This window comes from Cricetulus griseus, chromosome 2 (assembly GCF_003668045.3).
Source record: "Cricetulus griseus strain 17A/GY chromosome 2, alternate assembly CriGri-PICRH-1.0, whole genome shotgun sequence".
Taxonomy (NCBI): domain Eukaryota; kingdom Metazoa; phylum Chordata; class Mammalia; order Rodentia; family Cricetidae; genus Cricetulus; species Cricetulus griseus.
The window spans coordinates 288609870-288624485 of record NC_048595.1 but is presented as its reverse complement, the minus strand read 5'-3'; the positions used below and the strand labels follow the sequence as shown (position 1 = coordinate 288624485).

General features: G+C 43.2%; 1 protein-coding gene across 1 annotated transcript in view; it reads left to right on the top strand.

The window, feature by feature from the left end:
- Window positions 1-3297: 3297 nt before the first annotated feature.
- Plg (plasminogen) overlaps window positions 3298-14616 on the top strand; it is a 37782-nt gene continuing 26463 nt past the window's right edge. The window contains exons 1-5 of the mRNA XM_027401099.2: window positions 3298-3346; window positions 6781-6916; window positions 8237-8343; window positions 12620-12734; window positions 14170-14309. Of these exons, the coding sequence (XP_027256900.2) occupies window positions 3298-3346; window positions 6781-6916; window positions 8237-8343; window positions 12620-12734; window positions 14170-14309 (547 nt within the window). The remainder of the gene's footprint in view (window positions 3347-6780; window positions 6917-8236; window positions 8344-12619; window positions 12735-14169; window positions 14310-14616) is intronic.

Below are 14616 nucleotides of genomic sequence, written 5' to 3'. Positions count from 1 at the left end.
AATCTTTATTCAGCAGGATGATGGCTTTCCCACAGTCACATAGATGGAGGCCTCCCTTCCCTAATCTCCTCTGCCTGTGAGAGCCCCTCTCAAAGGCCATGTGCAGTTAGGACAGAGTTGCATATAGTAGGTAGTTGGAAGCAACTAGATACTGAGGCAAGGGTCTCAAGACCCTCCTTCACTTTCCAAAGGGAATACAAACATTTGACAAGCCTGGCTGGATAACCTTTTGGTAAGGGGGCACGTAGAACATCCCAAGGCGACCGTTGCAGCGCTTAGAGCACAGTCACACTCAACAGGCACATACCAATGCTACCTGTATTAATTTTTTCTCTCATCACCGGACAAAATATGTGAAGAAGCAGCTTGGAAGGAACATTTGCTTCCACTCAACAGCCCTTTGCTGGGTAGGCTCCTGTCTGCTGCTGCAAAAACACTAGGCAGCTTGCTCATAGCCGAGAGGCCTACCAGAAACAGACTGGGTGGGACTATACGGCGAGGGACTAGCAGGGAGAGACTATAACCTTCAAGGCCTTCCCTACAGCAAACCAGGGGCACAATCTAGCCCCCACCTCCAAAACATTCAACAAACTCCCAAAACGGCATCACCAAGTGCTTCAATTATGAGCCTGTGGGAGGCATTTCATATTCAAACCTTTAATGTCACTCAAAAACAAAACAAGAGACAAAAAGTTGTGTGGGCCTACATTTCTGATAACATTCTCATGGTACTTGGTGAAGGAGGAGGAAGGCCAAAATAAGACTTTAAGTGGAAAAGGATGCTCACTGGCACACCAAAGCTATTATATATTAGAGGGATCTGCTTTTACTTTCACCAAAGTACGTTTGGAAGGGGAAAACAATCTGCTTGTTACTGACTTTTGAAATGACTTCTAATTTATTAAACTGGGCCAACAGGTTCAAGGAAGGGGAGATGAGGTCAGTGATGAGTGTGAGAGAGGAAAGCTGGCTGACAGAAACTCAGGGCATGCTCACACTCCAGGTGTTCCCTGTCAACCAGCTGTGTGAAGTACCCCTGGGGAGGTGTGAATAATTGTTCACCCCCATAGGGCACACATGACAGACCAAAGAGAACAATTCCAAGTGAATCTAGCTGGGAGAACCAATGAATTTACAAAGGTTGCTTTACAGGAACATGGCTAACTCAAAGGCAGCTGCATCACAGGTTGTCATCTAGAGCGCTCGATTGCAGGTGGCTCCACCAAGGAGGAGATTCTCCCATGCCAATTCTCTGCTGCATAAAACTGAGGGAGGGCCTTGTGAATCGTGTAGTTGACTGAACCCCCTACAGTTGTCAGCTTCCAGAGTCTTATGAACCTCCTTCCTCCCTCAAAGAGGAACGGTACACAGAACCACATGGTGCCCACCTCTCCCTCTGCTTACTTTTTACTTCTTCCCTTTCTTTCTTTCTTTCTTTCTTTCTTTCTTTCTTTCTTTCTTTCTTTCTTTCTTTCTTTTTCTTTCTTTTTCTTTCTTTCTTTTCTTTCTCTCTCTCTGTTTTCTTCCTTCCTTTTTCTTTTTTCCTTCTTCTTCTTCTTCTTCTTCTTCATCAGCATCTTCTTCTTCTTCCTCTTCCTTTTCCTCTTTCTTGCACAAGCTTTAGTCTCATGGAATTCTGTAGAATGTTCTACCTGAGGCATCTGTATGTTGTAGGAAGGATTTTGTAGCCAGTAAAGAACAGTAGCTGCCTTTTGTCCATACAATCATACTGAAATAGAAGTCAGTTTTATTTCTAAATATCTTCAAATATTAAAACAGTGGTTTTGAAGCATTCTAGCCTCAAGCCAGGAAAAAGTGGACTCTGCAATTGCAGTTGAGATAATCGCCAGAGAGTGACACACAGTTCAGGCAGCAGAGACAGGAGGATCACGGTGAGTTCCAGGCTAGTCTAGGCTACAGTAGGAGACTATTTCAAGGCAACAAGAACAAATGAACAAGCCCGGCTTTGGTGGCACATGCCTTTAATCCCAGCACTCGGGAGGCAGAGGCAGATGGATCTCTGTGAGTTTGAGACCAGCCTGGTCTACAAGAGCTGGTTCCAGGACAGCCTCCAAAACCACAGAGAAACCCTGTCTCAACAAACGAACAAATAAACAAACAAACAAAAAGAACAAAGAACAAAAAGATACTCTTGCAACTGAATCCTATTATTTTCTCTAAATGCTGTGAGAGTGTTACCATGGTACTGTGAGTTCAGATGGAGGAAAGGACCACATTGGAAGGATATTATGAAAGTGGAAGTGAGAGATGATTTCAAAACGTACGTGTGTGTGTGTGTGTGTGTGTGTGTGTGTGTGTGTGTGTGTGTGTGTGTTCTCAAAACCCAAAAGAGGACATTAGACCCACCCCCTGGAAGCTGGAGATGCCAGCTGTCTGATGTGGGTGCTGGGAATTGAACTCAGGTCCTCTGGAGCAGCAGTAAGTGCTCCTGATTGCTGAGCCATCTCTCCAGCCCTCAATGCGATCTCAACACTGCCCACCTGGTTAGTGGTACCTCTCCATGGTACAGTTCTTGTCTGGCATGCTGAGTCTCACCCTACAGGCCGATCAAGAAATAAAACACACCAGGAGAGAGGCTATATGGTGCTTAAATTCAAAAGGGATGGGGATATGACAGCTTTGTAAAAATAATATAACTTAATCCACTGATTAGTTCAACAGCAGGGCTGGAATACAGGTGAGGGATCACCGGAAAAACAACAACAAAAAAACAATGGTTACTCACAACATAAAAACTGGAAAACAAGTTCATAAATATTATGTAATACATGCATTGAGACACCACATGCTATCCCAGTCCCTCATCTGGGAATGGAAATGGGAACAGTGTCCAGCTGATTGCTGGGAAGGTCAAATGAGGTTGGGTATGGACCATTTGCCAGAATCTGGCTATGGAAGGCACTCAGCAAACATACGTTATTTTCACGATTTCCTTCTTGAAGGCCAAGACAAGGAAATTGAAGAAGAGGGAAAGAACCGAAAGGAAATGGGAAACATGGTGGCTGGGTGAGGTGACCAGCCAAGGAGGAGAAAGTCAAACAGTGAAGAGCAGCAGAGTGGGGGAGTTGCCATTTTCACCACCTCTACATCTGCTGCGGACTCCACACTCAAACATTTTGTAAGCGTCCTATTCGAGGTAATGTTTGCTCCTTCTGCATACAGTGGCAGGGGCCTCAGAGAATCATTAACCCCATTGGACTATCTTCCTTGTCCATGCCTTTGGTCCCTTTTAAGCCAACTGGGACAGTTTTCCAGGTGCTGTTGGCCAGTCCCAACATGGACCACAAGGAAGTAGTCCTTCTATTTCTCTTGTTTCTGAGATCAGGTAAGATTTGATGCGTGGTTTTGTTTTAACCTTTAAAAAAAAATCTAGCCATATATTAAAAATAGGTTCGATATGTCTTTATGCGCAATTTAGTTGAACTATAGGGTTTATGAGATTTTTTCGGTTAAAAATCTCTGACTGAGGAGTTTGACATATAAATTTAATTTTCCTGTGAGTACTGTTGGAGTGGGGAAGGAACAGGCAGAGCAAGCCACAGGTTGCTTTTCAAATCTAAATGATGGAAGATTTTAGCAGTGATGCATCTGATTAACAACTCTAAAGGTAGTTATAGGGGGATGTAGCTGAGTGGTAGAGCATTGGCCATGTGTGAGGTCCTGGGTTCAATGTCTGGTGGTGGTGGCAGTGGGGTTAGATGGTTAGCACAGTTTTCAGTGTGACTGACAAAAATGGTTTTTGTTGACCTGTCCTGTTCTCCCGGGGATTTTCTGTTTGGTTTAAGGAAGCCTTTGTATAGGTACATAGCTGCCTCTCATGCCTCCATGAGTCACATGGGTCAGTTTAAAAATGACAAATGTATACAGTAATTGAACAAATACCTATTTAGAGGTCAGGGTGTGCTAGACACTTGTGTGCTTTTGAGTGTGTGTGTGTGTGTGTGTGTGTGTGTGTGTGTGTGTGTGTGTGGTGTATATGTGTCTGTGTGCATGTGCAGTGTGTATATGTGTCTCTGTGTGTGCAAGTGTGGTGTGTGTTTCTGTGTGGTGTGTGTGTGTGTGTGTGTGTGTGTGTGTGTGTGTGTGTGTACTGACACTAGCTTACAAACCTGATGGCAGAGGGATAGCATGTTTTCCTCATTATGTAGATGAAGACTTGGGAAAATCATGACTAGGGCTTTCCAAGAAGAAATTCAGTGTTCTCTGTTTTTCAACTTTGTTTAAAGCTCTTAAAAATTCACATTCTAAACATGATTGGTAATTTTCTCTTGAGTAGTTTTACTGACATGACTCCCACACTGTCAGATGCACTGTGAGGCACACAACCTGATGGCTTTCAGTAACATTCAGGGGTGTTCAACTATCACGATAAAAACTAGAATATTTTCATTGCCTCCACCCCAAAGAAACACTGCTCCCCTGTGTGCCAGCCCTAAGCCCCATTCATCTGGCTTTCTGTCTTTATAAATTTGCTGTCTGGGACATTTCATATCAAAGCAATCATATTTCATGCCAGCCTTCTTCATGCTAACAATGTCAAGGGACTTGAGACTTAATCTGTAGACCAATAAGGTTTTATAAATTGCACTTTATGGTTAAATACATTTTAATTTAGTGGACAGTACTTAGAGACAGAAAAAATCCAGAGAGAGAGAGAGAGAGAGAGAGAGAGAGAGAGAGAGAGAGTGTGTGTGAGAGAGAGAGAGAGAGAGAGAGTTTGTCTATTTCTCTGTTTTTCTTCTCCTTCCTTTCCCTGTGTGTGTGTCTGTCTCTTTTCTTCTTCCTTCTTCTCTCTCTGAGTGTGCGTCTGTCTCTGTCTGTCTGTTTCTCTTTCTTCTCCCTCCTTTCCCTGTGTGTGTGTGTGCGTGTGTGTGTGTGTGTGTGTGTGTGTGTGTGTGTGAGAGAGAGAGAGAGAGAGAGAGAGAGAGAGAGAGAGACAGAGAGACAGAGAATATCCCACTCTTGCCTGTAGAATAAGCTCAGGGGTCACACCCAAAGGCTAGAACTAACTTCTTTCAGCAGGTTAACTTATATCTCAGCCAACTGAGGGGGGATTCTTTCATAAGCTCTTTGTGAAAGTATTCACTCTCATTTTCTGTGGAAATGACTTGACTTTCATTTTCTTATTGCATTAAAATAGCTTGGGAAAGAGGGGGTGGTAGTGAGGAGAGAGGAAGAGAGAGAGATAAAAGCTTCCACAGCTGTGAACAAACTACTGGGACTTTTTTTTTTTTTGAGATAAAGTCATATTATATAGACCTGGCCATTCTGGAACTTGCTATGCTATGTAGATGAGGCTAGCCTTCAACTCTCAGAAGCATACCTCTGCCTAAAAAGTACTGGGACACACACACACACACACACACACACACACACACACACACACACACACACGTGATGAAAAAGGTCTCTTCACTTTGATGCTAATACACATCTATATTTAGGCTCTAACACTGAAATAGTTTTCCTACTAAAAGGTTTGTTTTAAGTCCTCATATTAATACATTATATTAAACCTCATTACTACATGAGCCCCAGAGGTAAACAGAAGAGATAAAGACTGGAGAGACATTTTGAATATAAAAGAAAAATTCACTCCTCCTTAGGGACATGTCTTTGGAACATCAGCTCCTTGGGTGGATCTCAGTAACTGTATACCATGAAACACGAAGTAAGACACAAAGCTGATGACCCAGAGAGCTCGCTCCTCTTTATCGTTATCTGAAACCTAGCTTGCACACTCCCCAGAACTCTTTGCACAGGTTAGCCCAAGTCTGTCTATCTAGATACATGGCAAAGAGTTACTATGCCTCCTCCAGACCACACACAGCTCTACAGATATCCAAAGCACAGCTCTTCTCAAAACGAGGAGTTTGAGTTAAAACAAAACACAAGCCTAAAATGTCCATGCCTCCATCAACTTTTATGCTTAGGCTAAGTACTTTGACGATTGAAAACATTGTCAGCTAGCTTTCTGCTCTTTAGTCAGTCTTCCAGTTTGGAGCATTAAGGAGGGATAAAGTCACCAAGGAAGGAAGGGTAGACTTCCAGAGATGAGTCTGCATTCATCAGTTGTCTTCTCAAGTTTTTTCACTTCCAATTCTGGTCACTCTTTAACCTGCTGGATCTGGCTTTGGTCCCCACAAGCGGTCAAGGTTTCCATGTTTGTTGCCTAATCCCATGAAAACTTTGCTATGTTCATTGACCTCTTTGCACACTCACCCCCACGGAAATCATGAGTATTTATACTGAAGAATGGTAGCCAGGCATGGAGGGGGGATTCAGAGTTGTCTAAGCTTAAGCCAGCACCTTAGTCAAGGGGACACACAACAGCTGTGACCACACTCTATGGCAACAAGAGGGAAAGAAACTGATCCTGCCTCAGATTACATTTCATACAAAAATCAAAGGCAGGCCACACATGGGGGCACACACAAGTAACCCAGTACTTGGGAGGCTAAAGCAGGAGGATTGTCTTGAATTCTGGGCTAGCTAGGGCTACACAGAAAGACTTTGTCTCAAAAAAACTGTGAAGCCCAGTATTTGTACCAGGCTCTACTTTTTATTTCTTTTTTGTAACTTCCTCTGAAATGCCATGAAGAAATAAAATTGTATTTTTATTGGAAAGCATAATCACTGTCAATCAGGCAGCAACTTCCACATCCTGCTCTCATTCTGGGAAGACCCGATGAAAACCAAATTGTCACTGATGGCACCATACTGGCTTACCACAGTTTTCTTCTTGTCTTTTCCTCTCAGGCCAAGGGCTCTCCCTGGATGGCTATGTAAGCACACAAGGGGCTTCACTGTTTAGCCTCACCAAGAAGCAGGTAGGGGCAGGAAGCATAGAGGACTGCGCAGCTAAATGTGAAGAGGAAACAGGATTCATCTGCAGGTATTGGCATTGCCATTGTCTCAAGCAGAAGAACCCTGTCTGCCTGACACAAGACTGTTCTTCTGAGGAAAATAAATGTATTCATCCGTTTATTAACAAAAGCAGAATTCAGGAGCGAAAGGGAAGCTGGCAAGGTGGCTCACTGGGCAAATGTCTTTGTCCCCATATCCCTAAGGACTGGAGTTTCATCCCTAGAGCCCACATAAAATTGGAAAGAGAGCCCCAAAGTTGTCCCCTGACCTCTATGTACATGCCACAATACAAATGTGCCTGCATTCACACATGATACACACACTAATAATAATTTTTAAAAATTAAAATTAAAATTAAAGGAAATTTAAAAACAAAACCAAGGAAAGGTGGGGCTGGAGAGATGGCTCAGTGGTTAAGAGCACTGGCTGCTCTTCCAGAGGACCCAGGTTCAATTCCCAGCACTCACATGGCAGTTCACAACTGTCTGTAATTCCTGTTCCGGGGAATCTGACACCTTCAAACCAATGCACATAAAATAAAGTTAAAATAAATTATATTTTTAAGTGAGGAAAAGGGAATTACAGGGCTACATTTTGCTTATGATCTCTAAGGCCCACAGTAACAAGGTCTTATTAAGGTTTATTAATGATCCATTAAAAAAAACCTGAGAAGAAGCTAGAGAGATAGCGCAGTTAGAAAAACGCTTGCCTTGTAAATGTAAGGACCTGGGTTTGATTCCCAGCACTTGTAAAAGAAGTGACTGTCATCTTAGCACTGGGGAGAGAGAAACTAGCAGATCCCTGCAGTTCATTGGCTACCCAATTTAGCTAATGGGGGGGGGGTTTCTCCAGGTTCAGTGAGAGACACTGCACAAAAAATAAGATGGAGGTGGAGGAGGACACCTGATGCTGGCATCTGGCAGAGAGAGGGGGGTAGAGTGAGGGGGAGGAAGAGGAAGAAGAGGAAGAAGAGGAAGAAGAAGAGGAGGAAGAGGAAGAAGAAGAAGAAGAAGAAGAAGAAGAAGAAGAAGAAGAAGAAGAAGAAGAAGAAGAAGAAGAAGAGAAAGAAAGGGAGGGGGAGAGAAAGAATGAAAACACAGAAACAGACCAGAGGAGCAAAAATTCATACATACACAATCTTGTGTCTGTCCTTTTGCATTTATGCAATAGTCAGAGGAACCACTAATCATGTTAAAAAGAATAAGACAGCTACCATGAGGCATTGCTTGGTGCAAAAGCAATGTACGTTCTATAGAAGAGAATACTGTGAGGAGTTGAGAGAGTGGAGAAAGCAAGAGATTCACTCATTAGTGTCTTCTTGGTAATTACTGGCACCCATCTCCTGCAGATCATTCCAGTACCACAGCAAAGAGCAGCAATGTGTGATCATGGCCGAGAACAGCAAGGCTTCCTCCATCATCCGGATGAGAGATGTCATCTTATTCGAAAAGAAAGGTATGTCCATGTCCCTCCTTCCCCTCCCTTTTTCTCTTATATCCTCAATTTATGACACCAGAGACTATCACAGAGACACGGAATGAAGACAGAATTTGGTTTTGACCAATAATGTCAATGTGAGGCTGTTTCTTCACATCCAAGGACTGGGTTTACAAAATCATTTCTATCTGTGGCCTGAGGAATAAGAAACTTGGTTTTGTTTGGAAGGGGAGACATAGAATCTAAATGTTCTTTATGATCTTGGCTTCTACTTCTGTAGGGCAACCATGCCTTTGGGCTCCCACTTTTGAACTAACCCTGGGACAATGAACAATGATATTTTCAATTCTTAGTAATATTTAGGTATGGACAAACCTCACGTCTATTTGATTTTCTACTTCTTTCGTTCAAGGGTTGTATTTGAATTTTGAAGATGCATGAAATTCGTGATTTCTTTTCCAATTTCCTTTACAACAAACCAGAAATCCCATGGCTTAGGGCCTGGGGTGGCCAGGACTCAATGGATTATCTTTTTATGAAGGCACAAGAGTTTTTAAATGTATATGGCTATTTAATTTATGCCATTTAAAAAGCCTCTCCTATACTCTGTCTCTGGTTGGGTAGGTCAATAAGACCATTGGTAGAAACAGTTTAGCTCTCTGAAGATTTTGGATGAGGAGTGCTGACGAGTATGAGAAATGCCCAGTTTCCTGTGCTTTCAACATTACAAAACCACAATGGTAACTCTTCTTTCAGGTTGGGATTGTTTCCCCAATCAATCCACCTTCTTAGACTTAATGAGAGGTGTGCCTGGTATTTTCTTCCTTGCCTCTGTGTATCTTTAATTCTTGAGAGCCAAGTGTCAACTAAATCTAAACCTCATCAAGTGAAGCATTGAGCTCTTATATATCGAGGGAAGAATAGGACAAACAGACTTGCCTACCATTGCCTAGATTATTATGAAGAGGGGATGGAGTAGCAATTCTTTCTACGAATTGCTAACACTTAAATATGACACTTGTAAATCGTTAACCAGGAGTAACATGAGGGTTGAGTTGCAAGGCTGAAGTCTGAAGTTTGAAGGCTGGTTTTGCTTGTTTTCAGTGGGTCAAAAGGTTATATCCACCATTCTGGGTACAGACAAACAAGAGAGGAGGAAAGTCAGAAGGCAGCCCCTTTGGCTCCCCATTTCTCTACTGTGAATTGGACTGCTTGCTAGTTTATCAGCCAGGATTTTGCTAAGATCCATCAGTGTCAGGTAACATTACACCAGCTGCTTTGACTCTGTCGCCATTGCCACCCCTAGACCAAGCCACCATTGTATTGGCTAGTGCCTCTGCTGTCACTGGACCCCTGGTTGGGGCTTTACACATGAAATGGTCCTTCCTAGCTGAAAACTATTCCTGGTAAAATTTTACATATTTATGGGGTACATTGTGTTAATTCAAGGAGAGAGAGGGAAAGAGACAGACAGACAGATACACACACACACACACACACACACACACACACACACACACACACACACAGAGAGAGAGAGAGAGAGAGAGAGAGAGAGAGAGAGAGCTAATCAAAGTGGCTACATCTGAGCACATCCCTTCAAACATACAATAATTTCTATGTGTTGGCATTTTCTCTTTTAGCTCTTTTAGAAATAGAATAAACTTCCTGGTGCTAGTGGTGCACACCTTTAATCCTAGCACTTGGGAGATAGAGGCAGGTGGATCTCTGTGAGTTCAAGGCTACCCTGGTCTACAGAGCAAGTTCCAGGACAGACTCCAAAGCTACACAGAGGAAACCCTGTCTCAAAAAAACCTAAAAGAAAGGAAAAAGAAAAAAAGAGAATAAACCATTCCTGCTCTGATAGAGTACTGTTTTTCAAAGTGTTTCCTGGCCCTGGGGCCTCCCTTGCTCATCACACTTCAAGTTTATACCTTTGATAGGTGGGGGCCACTCCTGTTAAGAGGCATACCAATGAAACTACAGTGCAACTCTTGTTTACAAAGTTATGAAGCTCTTGGTTTGTTAAAAATACTTCCTGGGGGTTCATGAACCAGAAACTAGGCCTTAGTGGGAAATCTTAGCTGCACAAATGCACTGGAAACACTATTGTGTGCTTTTACTGAAAATCCAAGCTGGCTTGTGATGTAGGATGGAGACCTTTTGCTTGGGGCCCCACTAGAGGGCTCTCTGCAGTAGGCTCCAGAGTGTCATTTCCAACATTGGTCGCCTGATCTTGAAAGTCTTGGTAACACACTGATTCTGCAATACCTTTAGGTTTTTATAACTTTCCCCCTCGAGCTCATGTAGTCACTTATATGGGTGTTTTGTCCTCATGAAATCCGACAGCAATTTTAAAATGATTCAACTCTCCTACATCCTTCAAAGTATTCAATCTGGGGCTGAGGAGATGACTCAGTCTGTAAAATACCTGTAGCCCAAGCCTAAGAACCTGAGTTCAGATCTCCAGAACTTGCATAAAATGCTGGCAGTGGTGTACCCCTGTAACTGTGGTGTTAGCCGGGAGGCAGAGCCATCTCTAAAACTCATTGGCCAACTAGTCTAGCCAAATTAGTGATCTTCAGGTCCACTGAGAAAATCTGGATGAGAGAGATCAAGACACCTGTTGTCAACCTCTGGCTTCCGGTTGCACACACATATACATGCATGTGCATCCCTACCTCATCCTAACAAGTACATACAGTACACACACACACACACACACACACACACACACACACACACACACACACACAAAGTTCCCAACTGGCTGGTCATGGAGGCACTTGCCTTTAAACTCACCACTCAGGAGGCAAAGGCAGTTGGATCTCTCTGAGTTCAAGGCCAGCCAGGCTACATAAAGAGCTCTAGGTTATTCCTAATACTATATATTGAAACCCTGTCACAAACAAACAAAACAAAAAGGTAATTAACTTGTTTTTTAAAAATGAAATGTGAACACTGTTCTTTCCACATTCATGTACCAGCTTTGATTATAACAAAGCATCACCAAAATGGGATAATGGGACATTACAAACAAACTATGCCTGGGACCCTCACTACTGTTTGGGGACAGAAGTAGGTACACACTAGAAAGGACCACTTAGGGAGCCTATCTATCACTTGTAAACCACAATGGCATCTGACTGTGTTTTAGAGACAGGATGAGACCCATTGGACACTGGTGATTGGGATAAGTGGAGACTGGCTGGAGTGTTTATCACAAACATTTTGTTTGCCCTGTTTGGTTCTTTGTATATTGAGAGTTATACAAAAAAATGAAACACACAGACTGGTTGGACTCTTGGATCTGAACAGACTGCCCTCTTTCCTACCTGAAAACCCCCTTCTTTTTCTGTTGCTCTGTCTCATCACTGTGCTCCCTTACATGATGCTGTGATGTTAGATCATTTCAAACTGTTTCTCTTAATTCCTTTTGTTGCCATCCCAACTCCACTAGGGTTTATGCTCCAGGAGAGTGGCCTGTGCCTGTTTTGTGTTCTGCTGTGTTCCAGCCCTGGCATGGATTAGACACAGAAGGCCCAAGGAAAGAACTTTTAGATAAACGTAGCTGTTCTAGTTTCATTCTAATGCTGTGATAAAACCCTATGACCAGAAGCAACTTAGGGCAGCCAAGGGGGTATTTGGATTCACAATTAATTCTAGGTCACAGTCCATCACCGAGGGGAGGTCGAGGCAAGAACTCAAGCATCTGATGGAATCATATCCATAGTTAAGAGCAGAGATGACATGTTCATTCTTGTTTTCCCAAGGCTTATGATCAGTTTTCTCCATTCTCAGAGTTCAGGGACAAACTCATGAACCTGTGTTGGGGCTAGACAGATGGTTCAGTGGTTAAGAGCACTGGCTGCTCTTTCAGAGGACTGGGGGGGGTTCAATTCCCAGCACCCACATGGTAGCTTACAACTGTCCAGTTCCAGGGGATCTGACACCCTCAGATCAATGTATACAAAATAAATTATTTTTTTTTAAAGAAATCCTTTCATAGACATACACCCAGGGCAATCTGATGTAGATAATTCCTCAATTAACACTCTTCCCAGAAGTTCTAGGTATGTAAGGTTCTAGGTATGTCAAGGCAACAGTTAGAACTATCACAGGGTCAATGTCAACCAGCAATTGCAGCAGTCCTTCATAGGGTCCACCTTTCAGAATAGAGAGATGACATGACATGGTAAGAGGTCTTTCCCATGGTGAGACTGTGTGGAGCACACAGCTACAACCAGAGGTTGTATGTTTGGACTTTGAGCCACTGTGTGGGGATCTCTTTCAGTCTATCTGTCAGAATGTAAGACTGGCATTGGGAAGAACTACAGAGGAACCATGTCCAAGACGAAGAGTGGTGTTACCTGTCAGAGATGGAGCGCCACGTCCCCCCACATACCCAAGTAAGCCCTTCCCACTTTCCATACCCTGCTCTTTCATGTTGGTGCTCATGGATGGATTTAGAACAGTTCCATCATTTCCAAAGCAAACATGAACGTTGAGCAGATAGAGAACCTTTTGATGCAGAACAGCTGAATATCTGATAAAAATATCAGGGCAAAAAGCTAACTCATGGGGAAGGGGGCTTATTTTAGATGGCAATTACAGATTGTAGTCCATCATTAAGGGGAAGCCACAGCAGCAAAACCTTGAAACTGTTAGTCACATCACCACCACAGTCAAGAACAGAGAAATAAATACATACAGGCTTATTGGTGCTCAGTTTCTTCTCTGTACTTATACAGTTCAGGATATCCTGCCCAAGTGGGCTGGATCTTGCCACATCAATTAATATAATAAGACAATACTCTCACAGGCACACACATGGTTATCTAGAGATTTTCTCAGGTTAATCTAGTTCATGTGAAGTTGACAACTAAACTAGCTATCACAGAGGCCGAGTACCAGACAATGATGGATGTTTAGAGATAGTCTGTTTCAGTCAGATACCAATTTAGAGCTTGCATTACATGCCCACCTCAACTCGATCACTCAACCAGAATATAAGACGTGAAAAACAAATAGAAAGTTTTCGACTTGCTTATTATTTTAGGGCCCTTCTGTTTGTGTCCCCCCAGTGTAGCATTAGAGGCTTGCTTATGAGGCAGCTAAGCTTCCTACTCAGGTAGGAGTTCCCCCAAACAGCTACTCGGAAGAAGCAGAAATCAAACTTGCTTCTTTAGACCACAAGTTCTCGAATTTTTTTATCTAGTTATCTTTGCAGTAACTCTCTCTAGAATGGAAGATGAGCTCAGCTTTCCCCCACCCAGTCACTCAGGCTGTGTGATCCGACAATGGACTTCATAGTCTTCACCTGCCCCTTGCTGGTTAATCAAGCCCAGACACCATCTGCTTCTGCTTATTTCACCACACTCCGGAGCATGGGGTAATGACCCCATTTTAGTAGGGTTTTTCATTAAGGGCAAGTGACAGAATGTAGAAGGAGGTTTCAGTGGAATGCCAAGGGCAGAGTTCACACAAACAAAAGAGTAATCATCGCCATGGATGCATGGGTCAACCAGAGAAAGCCTGGGTTTGGAAGGAGGCAAGGATTCCTCCGGCATTTGAGACCTTGGTGTTCTACTGCTTACTCAGCACACATGCTTTGGCTAGACTTCTGAGAGTTAGCTGGCCATAGAGCAATGATGGTAAGATGAGCTGTTTGATCCAAGTATCCCATCCACAGAGAAATGAAGATGTGACAGCCAACGGCTAAAACACATTTAGATGACTTAACTGAACCCCTAGACAGGAAGCATAGCATCTCCTGACTCACTCACATGAACCATAATTAGAACTCAGCCCTCCCCCCATTCCATTTCATTCCCTTCCCTGCAGCTACTCCCCCAGCACGCACCCCAATGAGGGACTGGAGGAGAACTACTGCAGGAACCCAGACAGCGATGAGAAGGGACCCTGGTGCTACACGATGGACCCAGACAAGAGATTTGACTACTGTGACATCCCTGAATGTGAAGGTAGGTGTGGATCTAGAAAGCCTCCTCCAATCTGCTTGTCACTTGGCATATGTTATCAAGCCATTTCCCACAGAAATGCCATTAAAAAAAAAAAGAAAACCTGATTCATGTTTTACATTACAAAATAGAGTAATGGGCTCATCTCTTGCAAAGGAGTCCAGTTCAGACCTTAACCAACTTTATTAAGACGTTATCTCACCATGTTCATGTGTATAGCCAGATACAAAACATGGGTACAAATTTCTTCGGTTAAAACCCACACACAGTGTAGAACTCCAGACATGTTTGGAATAGCTAAATTAAAACC